This window comes from Oncorhynchus tshawytscha, unplaced genomic scaffold (assembly GCF_018296145.1).
Source record: "Oncorhynchus tshawytscha isolate Ot180627B unplaced genomic scaffold, Otsh_v2.0 Un_contig_3602_pilon_pilon, whole genome shotgun sequence".
In the NCBI taxonomy this organism is placed as follows: Eukaryota; Metazoa; Chordata; class Actinopteri; order Salmoniformes; family Salmonidae; genus Oncorhynchus; species Oncorhynchus tshawytscha.
The window spans coordinates 60,714-78,692 of record NW_024609728.1 but is presented as its reverse complement, the minus strand read 5'-3'; the positions used below and the strand labels follow the sequence as shown (position 1 = coordinate 78,692).

Here is a 17,979-nt window from a genome sequence, read left to right as displayed (position 1 = left end):
TGTGTTTCTATTTACAGGAGGCTGGGCGGTGTTTGACTGGTTGTGATGTGTTTCTATTTACAGGAGGCTGGACGGTGTGGTGTTTGACTGGTTGTGACGTGTTTCTATTTACAGGAGGCTGGACGGTGTGGTGTTTGACTGGTTGTGATGTGTTTCTATTTACAGGAGGCTGGACGGTGTGGTGTTTGACTGGTTGTGGTGTGTTTCTATTTACAGGAGGCTGGACGGTGTGGTGTTTGACTGGTTGTGGTGTGTTTCTATTTACAGGAGGCTGGACGGTGTTTGACTGGTTGTGGTGTGTTTCTATTTACAGGAGGCTGGACGGTGTTTGACTGGTTGTGATGTGTTTCTATTTACAGGAGGCTGGACGGTGTTTGACTGGTTGTGGTGTGTTTCTATTTACAGGAGGCTGGACGGTGTTTGACTGGTTGTGGTGTGTTTCTATTTACAGGAGGCTGGACGGTGTTTGACTGGTTGTGGTGTGTTTCTATTTACAGGAGGCTGGACGGTGTGGTGTTTGACTGGTTGTGGTGTGTTTCTATTTACAGGAGGCTGGACGGTGTTTGACTGGTTGTGGTGTGTTTCTATTTACAGGAGGCTGGACGGTGTTTGACTGGTTGTGGTGTGTTTCTATTTACAGGAGGCTGGACGGTGTTTGACTGGTTGTGGTGTGTTTCTATTTACAGGAGGCTGGACGGTGTTGTGTTTGACTGGTTGTGGTGTGTTTCTATTTACAGGAGGCTGGACGGTGTTTGACTGGTTGTGATGTGTTTCTATTTACAGGAGGCTGGGCGGTGTGGTGTTTGACTGGTTGTGGTGTGTTTCTATTTACAGGAGGCTGGACGGTGTTTGACTGGTTGTGATGTGTTTCTATTTACAGGAGGCTGGACGGTGTTTGACTGGTTGTGATGTGTTTCTATTTACAGGAGGCTGGACGGTGTGGTGTTTGACTGGTTGTGATGTGTTTCTATTTACAGGAGGCTGGACGGTGTTTGACTGGTTGTGGTGTGTTTCTATTTACAGGAGGCTGGACGGTGTTTGACTGGTTGTGATGTGTTTCTATTTACAGGAGGCTGGACGGTGTGGTGTTTGACTGGTTGTGATGTGTTTCTATTTACAGGAGGCTGGACGGTGTTTGACTGGTTGTGGTGTGTTTCTATTTACAGGAGGCTGGACGGTGTTTGACTGGTTGTGATGTGTTTCTATTTACAGGAGGCTGGACGGTGTTTGACTGGTTGTGATGTGTTTCTATTTACAGGAGGCTGGACGGTGTGGTGTTTGACTGGTTGTGGTGTGTTTCTATTTACAGGAGGCTGGACGGTGTGGTGTTTGACTGGTTGTGATGTGTTTCTATTTACAGGAGGCTGGACGGTGTGGTGTTTGACTGGTTGTGATGTGTTTCTATTTACAGGAGGCTGGACGGTGTGGTGTTTGACTGGTTGTGGTGTGTTTCTATTTACAGGAGGCTGGACGGTGTGGTGTTTGACTGGTTGTGGTGTGTTTCTATCTACAGGAGGCTGGACGGTGTGGTGTTTGACTGGTTGTGGTGTGTTTCTATTTACAGGAGGCTGGACGGTGTGGTGTTTGACTGTGGTTGTGATGTGTTTCTATTTACAGGAGGCTGGACGGTGTTTGACTGGTTGTGGTGTGTTTCTATTTACAGGAGGCTGGACGGTGTTTGACTGGTTGTGGTGTGTTTCTATTTACAGGAGGCTGGACGGTGTGGTGTTTGACTGGTTGTGATGTGTTTCTATTTACAGGAGGCTGGACGGTGTGGTGTTTGACTGGTTGTGACGTGTTTCTATTTACAGGAGGCTGGACGGTGTTTGACTGGTTGTGACGTGTTTCTATTTACAGGAGGCTGGACGGTGTGGTGTTTGACTGGTTGTGATGTGTTTCTATTTACAGGAGGCTGGGCGGTGTTTGACTGGTTGTGATGTGTTTCTATTTACAGGAGGCTGGACGGTGTGGTGTTTGACTGGTTGTGACGTGTTTCTATTTACAGGAGGCTGGACGGTGTGGTGTTTGACTGGTTGTGATGTGTTTCTATTTACAGGAGGCTGGACGGTGTGGTGTTTGACTGGTTGTGGTGTGTTTCTATTTACAGGAGGCTGGACGGTGTTTGACTGGTTGTGGTGTGTTTCTATTTACAGGAGGCTGGACGGTGTTTGACTGGTTGTGATGTGTTTCTATTTACAGGAGGCTGGACGGTGTTTGACTGGTTGTGGTGTGTTTCTATTTACAGGAGGCTGGACGGTGTGGTGTTTGACTGGTTGTGGTGTGTTTCTATTTACAGGAGGCTGGACGGTGTTTGACTGGTTGTGGTGTGTTTCTATTTACAGGAGGCTGGACGGTGTGGTGTTTGACTGGTTGTGATGTGTTTCTATTTACAGGAGGCTGGACGGTGTGGTGTTTGACTGTGGTTGCGACGTGCGTTGGATCCAGCTTTGGCAGCAGAGAGGAGAGGCGGGGCTTCACACCCAGATGCTGTTCTGCAGAAACGGGGCCTTTAAGATACGATTGCAAAACATGTACATTACCTTATGTGGTAAGGAAACACACACACACACACACACACACACACACACACGTGTGCTCACACACACATGTAGACACACACACGTGTGCTCACACACGCACGCAGACACACACACACACGTGTGCTCACACACACACGCAGACACACACACACACGTGTGCTCACACACACACGCAGACACACACACACACGTGTGCTCACACACGCACGCAGACACACACACATAAATGAAGTGCATTCGGAAAGTATTCAGACCCCTTGACTTTTTGCAAAAAAAAGCAAAAAAATATGAAATATCACATTTACCAAAGTATTTGTTGAAGCACCTTTGGCAGCGATTACAGCCTCGAGTCTTCTTGGGTAGGACGCTACAAGCTTGGCACACCTATATTTGGGGAGTTTCTCCTATTCTTCCCTGCAGATCCTCTCAAGCTCTGTCAGGTTGGATAGGGAGCGTCGCTGCACAGCTGTTTTCAGGTCTCTCCAGAGATGTTGGATCGGGTTCAAGTCCAGGCTCTGGATGGGCCACTAAAGGACATTCAGAGACTTGTCCCGAAACCACTACTGCATTGTCTTGGCTGTGTGCTTAGGGTCGTTGTCCTGTTGAAAGGTGAACCTTCACCCCAGTCTGAGGTCCTGAACGCTCTGGATTCAGAGACGTCCCGAAACCACACAGTGATCTGCTGCTCTCTCTCTCTCTCAATTTGTTTTCAAATTCTTTGTGGGTCTGTGTAATCTGACGGAAATAATTGTCTCCAATATGGTCATACATTTAACAGCTTTGTTTCCACCTCATTTTGTGGGCAGTGTGCTCATAGCCTGTCTGCCTACGGCGGCCTTTCTCAATAGCAAGGCTATGCTCACTGAGTCTGTACATAGTCAAAGCTTTCCTAAAGTTTGTGTCAGTCACAGTGGTCAGGTACTCTCCCACTGTGTGCTCTCTGTTTTTTGTTAATTCTTTCCAATGTGTAATTATCTTTTAGTTTTCTCATGATTTTGGTTGGGTCTACTTGTGTTGTTATCCTGGGTCTCTGTGGGGTGTGTTTGTGTTTGTGAACAGAGCACCAGGACCAAATCTTCTCCAGGTTCATTTCTCTGTAGGTAATGGCTTTGTTATGGAAGGTTTGGGAATCACATCCATTAAATTTGAGTATTTCATGGCTCTTTTATGGATTTTGATAATTAGTGGGTATCGACCTATTCTGCTCTGCATGCATAATTTTGTGTTTGTTCCATTATGTGATTTCTTGGTTGGTGAGCGGACCCCAGACCTCACAACCATAAAGACAATGGGTTCTAGAACTGAGTCAAGTATTTTTAGCCAGATCCTAATTGGGATGTCTAATTTGATGTTCCTTTTGATGGCGTAGAATGCCCTTCTTGCCTTGTCTCTCAGATCGTTCACAGCTTTGTGGAAGTTACCTGTGGCGCTGATGTTTAGGCCAATGCATGTATAGTTTTTTGTGTGCTCTAGGGCAACGATGTCTAGATGGAATTTGTATTTGTGATCCTGGCAACTGGATCTTTTTTGGAACACCAGTATTTTTGACTTACTGAGATTTACTGTCAGGGCCCAGGTCTGACAGAATCTGTGCAGAAGATCTAGGTGCTGCTGTAGGCCCTCCTTGGTTGGTGACAGAAGCACCAGATCATCAGCAAACAGTAGACATTTGACTTCAGATTCTAGCAGGGTGAGGCCGGGTGCTGCAGACTGTTCTAGTGCCCTCGTCAGGGTGTTGATATGTATGTTGAAGAGGACGAGGCCGGGTGCTGCAGACTGTTCTAGTGCCCTCGTCAGGGTGTTGATATGTATGTTGAAGAGGGTGGGGCCGGGTGCTGCAGACTTTTCTAGTGCCCTCGTCAGGTTGTTGATATGTATGTTGAAGAGGGTGAGGCTTAAGCTGTATCCCCGTCTCACCCCACGGCCCTGTGGGAAGAAATGTGTGTTTTTGCCAATTCTAACCGCACACTTGCTGTTTGTGTACATGGATTTTATAATGTTGTTTGTTTTCCCCATATACCATTTCCCATCAGTTTAAATAGCAGACTGTCATGACTGAAATCAACACAGAACAGTGGGTTAACTGGTCTAGGAACAGTGGGTTAACTGGTCTAGGAACAGTGGGTTAACTGCCTTGTTCAGGGGAACAGTGGGTTAACTGCCTTGTTCAGGGGAACAGTGGGTTAACTGCCTTGTTCAGGGGAGCAGTGGGTTAACTGCCTCGTTCAGGGGAACAGTGGGTTAACTGCCTTGTTCAGGGGAACAGTGGGTTAACTGCCTTGTTCAGGGGAACAGTGGGTTAACTGCCTTGTTCAGGGGAACAGTGGGTTAACTGCCTTGTTCAGGGAACAGTGGGTTAACTGCCTTGTTCAGGGGAACAGTGGGTTAACTGCCTTGTTCAGGGAACAGTGGGTTAACTGCCTTGTTCAGGGAACAGTGGGTTAACTGCCTTGTTCAGGGGAACAGTGGGTTAACTGCCTTGTTCAGGGGAACAGTGGGTTAACTGCCTTGTTCAGGGGAAGAGTGGGTTAACTGCCTTGTTCAGGGGAACAGTGGGTTAACTGCCTTGTTCAGGGGAACAGTGGGTTAACTGCCTTGTTCAGGGGAACAGTGGGTTAACTGCCTTGTTCAGGGGAACAGTGGGTTAACTGCCTTGTTCAGGGGCACAGTGGGTTAACTGCCTTGTTCAGGGGCACAGTGGGTTAACTGCCTTGTTCAGGGGAACAGTGGGTTAACTGCCTTGTTCAGGGGCACAGTGGGTTAACTGCCTTGTTCAGGGGAACAGTGGGTTACCTGCCTCGTTCAGGGGAACAGTGGGTTAACTGCCTCGTTCAGGGGAAGAGTGGGTTAACTGCCTTGTTCAGGGGAACAGTGGGTTAACTGCCTTGTTCAGGGGAACAGTGGGTTAACTGCCTTGTTCAGGGGCAGTTACCTTGTTAACTCGGGGATTCGATCTTGCAACCTTTCGGTTGCTCTAACCACTAGGCTACCTGCCCCCTCGCCTGAGAAGACTTTGCCTTTGTTTTGGTTCATTTGTTTGTCAATTAGGGTGTGCAGGGTGAATACGTGGTCTGTCGTATGGCAATTTTACATTTGCTCATTACATTGTTTTCACTGATGTATGTGTCTGCTCTTAATGATAATGCAGAGGATTTCCCCAAGGTTGCTGTTGACGCTTATCCCACGGTCGTTATTGGGTTCAAATTTGTCTTTACTTTTGTGGATTGGGTTAATCAGTCCTTGGTTCTAAATATTGAGGGAAAATGCCAGAGCTGATTGATGATTGATTGAGGTTGATGTTAGATTCTCTGGTTTCTTCCATTACATTGAGCTGATTGATGATTGATTGAGGTTGATGTTAGATTCTCTGGTTTCTTCATTACATTGAGCTGATTGATGATTGATTGAGGTTGATGGTAGATTCTCTGGTTTCTTCCATTACATTGAGCTGATTGATGATTGATTGAGGTTGATGTTAGATTCTCTGGTTTCTTCATTACATTGAGCTGATTGATGATTGATTGAGGTTGATGGTAGATTCTCTGGTTTCTTCCATTACATTGAGCTGATTGATGATTGATTGAGGTTGATGTTAGATTCTCTGGTTTCTTCATTACATTGAGCTGATTTCTGAGGTGCTGTTCCCTAGTGTATTTCTGTTTTTTTAGTGATTCACCATAGAGAAGAAGTAGACTCAGGTTTTCTGGGTCTCTATGTTTTTGGTTGGATAGGTTTCTCAATTTCCTTCTTAGGTGTTTGCATTCTTCATCAAACCATTTGTCATTGTTGTTCATTTTAGATTGTCTGCTTGAAATTTTTTGATTTGATAGGGAAGCTGAGAGGTAAAATATACTGCTTAGGTTTTCTACTGCCAAGTTTACACCTTCACTATTACAGTGAAATGTTTTGTCCAGGAAATCATCTAAAAGGGATTGAATGAGTTGTTGCCTAATTGTATTTTGGCAGGTTTCTACACTACTTTCCTTCCATCTATGATATTTCTTAATATCATGCAGTTCCTTTGGCGCCTCATGATTGAGTATTGTTCTGTTCAAGTAGATGTGATGTTGCTGTGGTCTGATAGGGGTGTCCGTGGGCTGACTGTGAACGCTCTGAGAGACTCTGGGTTGAGGTCAGTGATAAACTGGTCTACAGTACTACTGCAAAGGAATGAGCTATAGGTGTACCTACCATAGGAGTCCCCTCGAAGCCTCCCATTGACTATGTACATACCCAGCGTCGAACAGAGATGCAGGAGTTGTGACCCATTTTTGTTGGTTAAGTTGTGTCTAGGGGGGCATATGTGGGAGGGAAAGCTGTCACCTCCAGGCAGGTGTTTGTCCCCCTGTGTGCTGAGGGTGTCAGGTTCTTGTCCACTTCTGGCATTTAGGTCACCACATGTCCCCGGGCCTGGAAATAGTCGATCTCCCCCTCCAGGATGGAGAATCTGGGATTGTTAAAGTATGGGGATTCTAGTGGGGGGATATAGGTAGCACACATGAGGAAATGTTTCTCTGTCTGTCTGTCTGTCTCTCTCTCCTTCCTCTCTCTCTCTTTGTCTTTTTCTGTCTCTCTGTCTCTCTCTTTCTCTTTGTCTCTCTCTGTCTCTCTCTCTCTCTGTCTGTCTCTCTGTCTCTCTCTCTCTCTTTCTCTCTCTTTCTCTGTCTCTCTGTCTCTCTTTGTCTTTCTCTGTCCCTCTCTCTCGCTCTCTCTCTCGGTCTTTCTCTTTCACTCTGTCTCTCTCTGTCTCTCGCTCTTTCACTCTGTCTCTCTCTCTTGTCTTTCTCTCCTCTCTCTCTCTCTGTCTCCTACTCCTCCAGACGTACCAGAGATCAGTGTAAGCCACAACAGTAGCCTGATGATGATAGAGGGTGATAATGTAACGGTCAGCTGTAATGGGTCAGGAGCTCCCCTCCCCGAAGTCGACTGGACCGTCGCTGGACTACACTCCATCAACACACACCTGGTGAGACATACACACACCTGGTGAGACATACAGACACCTGGTGAGACATACACACACCTGGTGAGACATACACACACCTGGTGAGACATACACACACCTGGTGAGACATACACACACCTGGTGAGACATACAGACACCTGGAGAGACATACACACCTGGTGAGACATACACACACCTGGTGAGACATACACACACCTGGAGAGACATACACACACCTGGTGAGACATACAGACACCTGGTGAGACATACACACACCTGGTGAGACATACAGACACCTGGTGAGACATACAGACACCTGGTGAGACATACACACACCTGGTGAGACATACACACACCTGCAGGTGTGAGACATACACACACCTGGAGAGACATACACACACCTGGTGAGACATACACACACCTGGTAAGACATACAGACACCTAGTGAGACATACACACACCTGGTGAGACATACACAACCCTGGTGAGACATACACACATCTGGTGAGACATACACACACCTGGTGAGACATACACATACCTGGTGAGGCATACACACACCTGGTGAGGCATACACACACCTGGTGAGACATACACATACCTGGTGAGACATACACATACCTGGTGAGGCATCAGACACCTGGTGAGACATATACATACCTGGTGAGACATACACATACCTGGTGAGACATACACATACCTGGTGAGACATACACATACCTGGTGAGACATACACACACCTGGTGAGGCATACACACACCTGGTGAGACATACACATACCTGGTGAGGCATACACACACCTGGTGAGACATACACACACCTGGTGAGACATACACACACCTGGAGAGACATACACACACCTGGTGAGACATACACACACCTGGTAAGACATACAGACACCTAGTGAGACATACACACACCTGGTGAGACATACACACACATGCAGGTGTGAGACATACACACACCTGGAGAGACATACACACACCTGGTGAGACATACACACACCTGGCAAGACATACAGACACCTAGTGAGACATACACACACCTGGTGAGACATACACAACCCTGGTGAGACATACACACACCTGGTGAGACATACACACACCTGGTGAGACATACACATACCTGGTGAGACATACACATACCTGGTGAGGCATCAGACACCTGGTGAGACATACACACACCTGGTGAGACATACACACACCTGGTGAGGCATCAGACACCTGGTGAGACATACACACACCTGGTGAGACATACACACACCTGGTGAGACATACACATACCTGGTGAGGCATACAGACACCTGGTGAGGCATACAGACACCTGGTGAGACATACAGACACCTGGTGAGACATACAGACACAGGCACGGACGGACGGATGGATGCACACATGTAACCAGGCACACACACAGGTCACCTTAATGATCTCCTGTCCTCTAGTTCTCCAGTCTAACGTGTACTGTAGTTTAATGTCCACCAACCCTATTCATCTCCTCTAGTTCTCCAGTCTAACGTGTACTGTAGTTTAATGTCCACCAACCCTATTCATCTCCTCTAGTTCTCCAGTCTAACGTGTACTGTAGTCTAATGTCCACCAACCCTATTCATCTCCTCTAGTTCTCCAGTCTAACCTGTACTGTAGTCTAATGTCCACCAACCCTATTCATCTCCTCTAGTTCTCCAGTCTAACGTGTACTGTAGTTTAATGTCCACCAACCCTATTCATCTCCTCTAGTTCTCCAGTCTAACGTGTACTGTAGTCTAATGTCCACCAACCCTATTCATCTCCTCTAGTTCTCCAGTCTAACCTGTACTGTAGTCTAATGTCTATAGTCTAATGTCCACCAACCCTATTCATATCCTCTAGTTCCCCCAGACTAATGTCCACCAACCCTATTCATCTCCTCTAGTTCTCCAGTCTAACCTGTACTGTAGTCTAATGTCCACCAACCCTATTCATCTCCTCTAGTTCTCCAGTCTAACCTGTACTGTAGTCTAATGTCCACCAACCCTATTCATCTCCTCTAGTTCTCCAGTCTAACGTGTACTGTAGTTTAATGTCCACCAACCCTATTCATCTCCTCTAGTTCTCCAGACTAATGTCCACCAACCCTATTCATCTCCTCTAGTTCTCCAGTCTAACGTGTACTGTAGTCTAATGTCCACCAAACCTCTCCTCTAGTTCTCCAGTCTAACGTGTACTGTAGTCTAATGTCCACCAACCCTATTCATCTCCTCTAGTTCTCTAGACTAATGTCCACCAACCCTATTCATCTCCTCTAGTTCTCCAGTCTAACGTGTACTGTAGTCTAATGTCCACCAACCCTATTCATCTCCTCTAGTTCTCCAGACTAATGTCCACCAACCCTATTCATTTCCTCTAGTTCTCCAGTCTAACCTGTACTGTAGTCTAATGTCCACCAACCCTATTCATCTCCTCTAGTTCTCCAGTCTAACCTGTACTGTAGTCTAATGTCCACCAACTCTATTCATCTCCTCTAGTTCTCCAGACTAACGTGTACTGTAGTCTAATGTCCACCAACCCTATTCATCTCCTCTAGTTCTCCAGTCTAACCTGTACTGTAGTCTAATGTCCACCAACCCTATTCATCTCCTCTAGTTCTCCAGTCTAACCTGTACTGTAGTCTAATGTCCACCAACCCTATTCATCTCCTCTAGTTCTCCAGTCTAACCTGTACTGTAGTCTAATGTCCACCAACCCTATTCATCTCCTCTAGTTCTCCAGTCTAACCTGTACTATAGTCTAATGTCCACCAACCCTATTCATCTCCTCTAGTTCTCCAGTCTAACCTGTACTGTAGTCTAATGTCCACCAACCCTATTCATCTCCTCTAGTTCTCCAGTCTAACCTGTACTATAGTCTAATGTCCACCAACCCTATTCATCTCCTCTAGTTCTCCAGACTAACATGTACTGTAGTCTAATGTTGTGTTCTCTGCTCATCTCCTTTCCTCTCGTCAGTCAATCAATTGTATTTGTATTTATTTTTACATCAGCATATGCCACAACGTGTTTATACAGAAACCCAGCATTAATCCCCCAATCAGCACGCAATGTAGATGAAGAAGCATGGTGGCTAGGAAAAACTCCCCAGAAAGGCAGGAACCTAGGAAGAAACCTAGCGAGGAACCAGGCTCTCAGGGGTGGCCAGTCCTCTTCTGGCTGTACTGGGTAGAGAGGAACCAGGCTCTGAGGGGTGGCCAGTCCTCTTCTGGCTGTACTGGGTAGAGAGGAACCAGGCTCTCAGGGGTGGTCAGTCCTCTTCTGGCTGTACTGGGTAGAGAGGAACCAGGCTCTGAGGGTGGCCATTCCTCTTCTGTCTGTACTGGGTAGAGAGGAACCAGGCTCTCAGGGGTGGCCAGTCCTCTTCTGGCTGTACTGGGTAGAGAGGAACCAGGCTCTCAGGGGTGGCTAGTCCTCTTCTGGCTGTACTGGGTAGAGAGGAACCAGGCTCTGAGGGGTGGCCAGTCCTCTTCTGGCTGTACTGGGTAGAGAGGAACCAGGCTCTGAGGGGTGGCCAGTCCTCTTCTGTCTGTACTGGGTAGAGAGGAACCAGGCTCTCAGGGGTGGCCAGTCCTCTTCTGGCTGTACTGGGTAGAGAGGAACCAGGCTCTCGGGGGTGGCCAGTTCTCTTCTGGCTGTACTGGGTAGAGAGGAACCAGGCTCTCAGGGGTGGCTAGTCCTCTTCTGGCTGTACTGGGTAGAGAGGAACCAGGCTCTGAGGGGTGGCCAGTCCTCTTCTGGCTGTACCGGGTAGAGAGGATCCAGGCTCTGAGGGGTGGCCAGTCCTCTTCTGGCTGTACCGGGTAGAGAGGAACCAGGCTCTGAGGGTGGCCAGTCCTCTTCTGGCTGTACTGGGTAGAGAGGAACCAGGCTCTCAGGGGTGGCCAGTCCTCTTCTGGCTGTACTGGGTAGAGAGGAAACAGGCTCTCAGGGTGGCCAGTCCTCTTCTGGCTGTACTGGGTAGAGAGGAACCAGGCTCTCAGGGGTGGCCAGTTCTCTTCTGGCTGTACTGGGTAGAGAGGAACCAGGCTCTGAGGGGTGGCCAGTCCTCTTCTGGCTGTACTGGGTAGAGAGGAACCAGGCTCTCAGGGGTGGCCAGTCCTCTTCTGGCTGTACTGGGTAGAGAGGAACCAGGCTCTCAGGGGTGGCCAGTCCTCTTCTGGCTGTACTGGGTAGAGAGGAACCAGGCTCTCAGGGGTGGCCAGTCCTCTTCTGGCTGTACTGGGTAGAGAGGAACCAGGCTCTCAGGGGTGGCCAGTCCTCTTCTGGCTGTGCTGGGTAGAGAGGAACCAGGCTCTGAGGGGTGGCCATTCCTCTTCTGGCTGTACTGGGTAGAGAGGAACCAGGCTCTCAGGGGTGGCTAGTCCTCTTCTGGCTGTACTGGGTGTAGAGGAACCAGGCTCTGAGGGGTGGCCAGTCCTCTTCTGGCTGTACTGGGTAGAGAGGAACCAGGCTCTCAGGGGTGGCTAGTCCTCTTCTGGCTGTACTGGGTGGAGAGGAACCAGGCTCTGAGGGGTGGCCAGTCCTCTTCTGGCTGTACTGGGTAGAGAGGAACCAGGCTCTCAGGGGTGGCCAGTTCTCTTCTGGCTGTACTGGGTAGAGAGGAACCAGGCTCTGAGGGGTGGCCAGTCCTCTTCTGGCTGTACTGGGTAGAGAGGAACCAGGCTCTCAGGGGTGGCCAGTCCTCTTCTGGCTGTACTGGGTAGAGAGGAACCAGGCTCTCAGGGGTGGCCAGTCCTCTTCTGGCTGTGCTGGGTAGAGAGGAACCAGGCTCTGAGGGGTGGCCATTCCTCTTCTGGCTGTACTGGGTAGAGAGGAACCAGGCTCTGAGGGTGGCCAGTCCTCTTCTGGCTGTACTGGGTAGAGAGGAACCATGCTCTCAGGGGTGGCTAGTCCTCCTCTGGCTGTACTGGGTGTAGAGGAACCAGGCTCTGAGGGGTGGCCAGTCCTCTTCTGGCTGTACTGGGTAGAGAGGAACCAGGCTCTCAGGGGTGGCTAGTCCTCTTCTGGCTGTACTGGGTGGAGAGGAACCAGGCTCTGAGGGGTGGCCAGTCCTCTTCTGGCTGTACTGGGTAGAGAGGAACCAGGCTCTGAGGGTGGCCAGTCCTCTTCTGGCTGTACTGGGTAGAGAGGAACCAGGCTCTCAGGGGTGGCCAGTCCTCTTCTGGCTGTACTGGGTAGAGAGGAACCAGGCTCTCGGGGGTGGCCAGTTCTCTTCTGGCTGTACTGGGTAGAGAGGAACCAGGCTCTCAGGGGTGGCTAGTCCTCTTCTGGCTGTACTGGGTAGAGAGGAACCAGGCTCTGAGGGGTGGCCAGTCCTCTTCTGGCTGTACCGGGTAGAGAGGATCCAGGCTCTGAGGGGTGGCCAGTCCTCTTCTGGCTGTACCGGGTAGAGAGGAACCAGGCTCTGAGGGGTGGCCAGTCCTCTTCTGGCTGTACTGGGTAGAGAGGAACCAGGCTCTCAGGGGTGGCCAGTCCTCTTCTGGCTGTACTGGGTAGAGAGGAAACAGGCTCTCAGGGTGGCCAGTCCTCTTCTGGCTGTACTGGGTAGAGAGGAACCAGGCTCTCATGGGTGGCCAGTCCTCTTCTGGCTGTGCCGAGAGGAGATTATAAGAGTACATGGCCATCAAGACCAGATCGTTCTTCAAGATGTTTATAGATGACCAGGAGGGTCAAATAGTCATTATAGAGGCTGCAACAGCTCAGCACCTCAGGAGTAAATGTCAGTTGGGTTTTCATAGCTGAGCATTCAGAGGTAGAGAGGTAGAGAGGTAGAGAGGTATAGAGAGACAGAGAGACAGAGGGGTAGAGAGACAGAGAGACAGAGAGGTAGAGAGACAGAGAGGTAGAGAGACAGAGAGGTAGAGAGACAGAGAGGTAGAGAGACAGAGAGACAGAGAGGTAGAGAGACAGAGAGGTAGAGAGACAGAGAGGTAGAGAGACAGAGAGGTAGAGAGACAGAGAGGTAGAGAGACAGAGAGGTAGAGAGACAGAGAGGTAGAGAGACAGAGAGACAGAGAGGTAGAGAGACAGAGAGGTAGAGAGACAGAGAGGTAGAGACTAATGTGTATGGTAGTCTAATGCCTTGTTCTCTTCTCTCCTCTTCTCTTCTCTTCTCTTCTCTTCTCTTCTCTTCTCTTCTCTTCTCTTCTCTTCTCTCCTCTTCTCTTCTCTTCTCTTCTCTTCTCTTCTCTCTTCTCCTCTCCTCTCCTGTCTCTCTAGTCTAATGTCTACTGGCCTAACATCCATTCTATTAACCTGACGCTAGTCAACGTAAGTCGAGACGACAACGGCTTCCTGCTCACCTGCATAGCAGAGAACCTAGTGGGAATGACCAACGCTTCCATCCAGCTGGCTGTACAGTGTAGGTTTCAAACCACTGGTGTGTGTGTGTGTGTGTCCAATGGTTATCATTCCCAACTGTACAGTGTAGGTTTCAATCCACTGGTGTCTGTGTGTGTGTGTGTGTGTGTGTGTGTGTGTGTGTGTGTGTGTGTCTTGTGACTGTGGTTGTCCTACCTAGCCTATCATGTGACTGTGGTTGTCCACCTAGCTATCACGTGATATGTGGTTGTCCCCCTAGCCTATCATGTGATATGTGGTTGTCCCACCTAGCTATCTTGTGATATGTGGTTGTCCCACCTAGCTATCATGTGATATGTGGTTGTCCACCTAGCTATCATGTGACTGTGATATGTGGTTGTCCACCTAGCTATCATGTGATATGTGGTTGTCCACCTAGCTATCATGTGACTGTGATATGTGGTTGTCCACCTAGCTATCATGTGACTGTGATATGTGGTTGTCCACCTAGCTATCAAGTGACTGTGATATGTGGTTGTCCACCTAGCTATCATGTAACTGAAATATGTGGTTGTCTACCTAGCTAAATCAAATCAAATCAAATTTTATTTGTCACATACACATGGTTAGCAGATGTTAATGCGAGTGTAGCGAAATGCTTGTGCTTCTAGTTCCGACAATGCAGTAATAACGAGCAAGTAATCTAACTAACAATTCCCAAAAAAACTACTGTCTTATACACAGTGTAAGGGGATAAAGAATATGTACATAAGGATATATGAATGAGTGATGGTACAGAGCAGCATAGGCAAGATACAGTAGATGATATCGAGTACAGTATATACATATGAGATAAGTATGTAAACCAAGTGGCATAGTTAAAGTGGCTAGTGATACATGTATTACATAAGGATGCAGTCGATGATATAGAGTACAGTATCAACGTATGCATATGAGATGAACAATGTAGGGTAAGTAACATTATATAAGGTAGCATTGTTTAAAGTGGCTAGTGATATATTTACATCATTTCCCATCAATTCCCATGATTAAAGTGGCTGGAGTAGAGTCAGTGTCATTGACAGTGTGTTGGCAGTAGCCACTCAATGTTAGTGGTGGCTGTTTAACAGTCTGATGGCCTTGAGATAGAAGCTGTTTTTCAGTCTCTCGGTCCCAGCTTTGATGCACCTGTACTGACCTCGCCTTCTGGATGATAGCGGGGTGAACAGGCAGTGGCTCGGGTGGTTGATGTCCTTGATGATCTTTATGGCCTTCCTGTAGCATCGGGTGGTGTAGGTGTCCTGGAGGGCAGGTAGTTTGCCCCCGGTGATGCGTTGTGCAGACCTCACTACTACTGAGGGCGGTGCAGTTGCCATACCAGGCGGTGATACAGCCCGCCAGGATGCTCTCGATTGTGCATCTGTAGAAGTTTGTGAGTGCTTTTGGTGACAAGCCGAATTTCTTCAGCCTCCTGAGGTTGAAGAGGCGCTGCTGCGCCTTCCTCACGATGCTGTCTGTGTGAGTGGACCAATTCAGTTTGTCTGTGATGTGTATGCCGAGGAACTTAAAACTTGCTACCCTCTCCACTACTGTTCCATCGATGTGGATGGGGGTGTTCCCTCTGCTGTTTCCTGAAGTCCACAATCATCTCCTTAGTTTTGTTGACGTTGAGTGTGAGGTTATTTTCCTGACACCACACTCCGAGGGCCCTCACCTCCTCCCTGTAGGCCGTCTCGTCGTTGTTGGTAATCAAGCCTACCACTGTTGTGTCGTCCGCAAACTTGATGATTGAGTTGGAGGCGTGCATGGCCACGCAGTCGTGGGTGAACAGGGAGTACAGGAGAGGGCTCAGAACGCACCCTTGTGGGGCCCCAGTGTTGAGGATCAGCGGGGAGGAGATGTTGTTGCCTACCCTCACCACCTGGGGGCGGCCCGTCAGGAAGTCCAGTACCCAGTTGCACAGGGCGGGGTCGAGACCCAGGGTCTCGAGCTTGATGACGAGCTTGGAGGGTACTATGGTGTTAAATGCCGAGCTGTAGTCGATGAACAGCATTCTCACATAGGTATTCCTCTTGTCCAGATGGGTTAGGGCAGTGTGCAGTGTGGTTGAGATTGCATCGTCTGTGGACCTATTTGGGCGGTAAGCAAATTGGAGTGGGTCAAGGGTGTCAGGTAGGGTGGAGGTGATATGGTCCTTGACTAGTCTCTCAAAGCACTTCATGATGACGGATGTGAGTGCTACGGGCGGTAGTCGTTTAGCTCAGTTACCTTAGCTTTCTTGGGAACAGGAACAATGGTGGCCCTCTTGAAGCATGTGGGAACAGCAGACTGGTATAGGGATTGATTGAATATGTCCGTAAACACACCGGCCAGCTGGTCTGCGCATGCTCTGAGGGCGCGGCTGGGGATGCCGTCTGGGCCTGCAGCCTTGCGAGGGTTAACACGTTTAAATGTCTTACTCACTTCAGCTGCAGTGAAGGAGAGACCGCATGTTTCCGTTGCAGGCCGTGTCAGTGGCACTGTATTGTCCTCAAAGCGGGCAAAAAGTTATTTAGTCTGCCTGGGAGCAAGACATCCTGGTCCGTGACTGGGCTGGGTTTCTTCCTGTAGTCCGTGATTGACTGTAGACCCTGCCACATACCTCTTGTGTCTGAGCCGTTGAATTGAGATTCTACTTTGTCTCTGTACTGGCGCTTAGCTTGTTTGATAGCCTTGCGGAGGGAATAGCTGCACTGTTTGTATTCAGTCATGTTACCAGACACCTTGCCCTGATTAAAAGCAGTGGTTCGTGCCTTCAGTTTCACACGAATGCTGCCATCAATCCACGGTTTCTGGTTAGGGAATGTTTTAATCGTTGCTATGGGAACGACATCTTCAACGCACGTTCTAATGAACTCGCACACCGTATCAGCGTATTCGTCAATGTTGTTGTCTGACGCAATACTGAAACATCTCCCAGTCCACGTGATGGTAGCAGTCTTGGAGTGTGGAGTCAGCTTGGTCGGACCAGCGTTGGACAGACCTCAGCGTGGGAGCTTCTTGTTTTAGTTTCTGTCTGTAGGCAGGGATCAACAAAATGGAGTCGTGGTCAGCTTTGCCGAAAGGGGGCGGGGCAGGGCCTTATATGCGTCGCGGAAGTTAGAGTAACAATGATCCAGGGTCTTTCCACCCCTGGTTGCGCAATCGATATGCTGATAAAATTTAGGGAGTCTTGTTTTCAGATTAGCCTTGTTAAAATCCCCAGCTACAATGAATGCAGCCTCCGGATAAATCGTTTCCAGTTTGCAGAGAGTTAAATAAAGTTCGTTCAGAGCCATCGATGTGTCTGCTTGGGGGGGGATATATACGGCTGTGATTATAATCGAAGAGAATTCTCTTGGTAGATAATGCGGTCTACATTTGATTGTGGGGAATTCTAAATCAGGTGAACAGAAGGATTTGAGTTCCTGTATGTTTCTTTCATCACACCATGTCACGTTGGCCATAAGACATACGCCCCCGCCCGTCTTCTTACCAGAAAGATGTTTGTTTCTGTCGGCGCGATGCGTGGAGAAACCCGCTGGCTGCACCGCTTCGGGATTGCGTCTCTCCAGTTAGCCATGTTTCCGTGAAGCAGAGAACGTTACAGTCTCTGATGTCCCTCTGGAATGCTACCCTTGCTCGGATTTCGTCAACCTTGTTGTCAAGAGACTGGATATTGGCAAGAAGAATGCTAGGGAGTGGTGCACGATGTGCCCGTCTCCGGAGTCTGACCAGAAGACCGCTCGTTTCCCTCTTTTTCTGAGTCGTTTTTTTTTTTTTGGTCGCTGCATGTGATCCACTCCGTTACACTGGTTGTAAGGCAGAACACAGGATCCGCATCGCGAAAAACATATTCTTGGTCGTACTGATGGTGAGTTGACGCTGATCTTATATTCAGTAGTTCTTCTCGGCTGTATGTAAAGAAACCTAAGATGACCTGGGGTACTAGTGTAAGAAATAACACGTAAAAAAACAAAAAACTGCATAGTTTCCTAGAACGCGAAGCGAGGCGGCCATCTCTGTCGGCGCCGGAATTCAATGTACCACAGCTATCATGTGACTGTGGTTGTCCACCTAGCTATCACGTGATATGTGGTTGTCCCCTAGCCTATCATGTGATATGTGGTTGTCCCACCTAGCTATCT

The 17,979-nt window shown here is 48.7% G+C and overlaps 1 protein-coding gene across 1 annotated transcript in view; it reads left to right on the top strand.

The window, feature by feature from the left end:
* LOC121845658 (NT-3 growth factor receptor-like) overlaps window positions 1-17,979 on the top strand; it is a 110,326-nt gene that overhangs the window by 65,161 nt on the left and 27,186 nt on the right. The window contains exons 5-7 of the mRNA XM_042317330.1: window positions 2,394-2,548; window positions 7,361-7,506; window positions 13,733-13,874. Coding sequence (XP_042173264.1) covers window positions 2,394-2,548; window positions 7,361-7,506; window positions 13,733-13,874 — 443 coding nt within the window. The remainder of the gene's footprint in view (window positions 1-2,393; window positions 2,549-7,360; window positions 7,507-13,732; window positions 13,875-17,979) is intronic.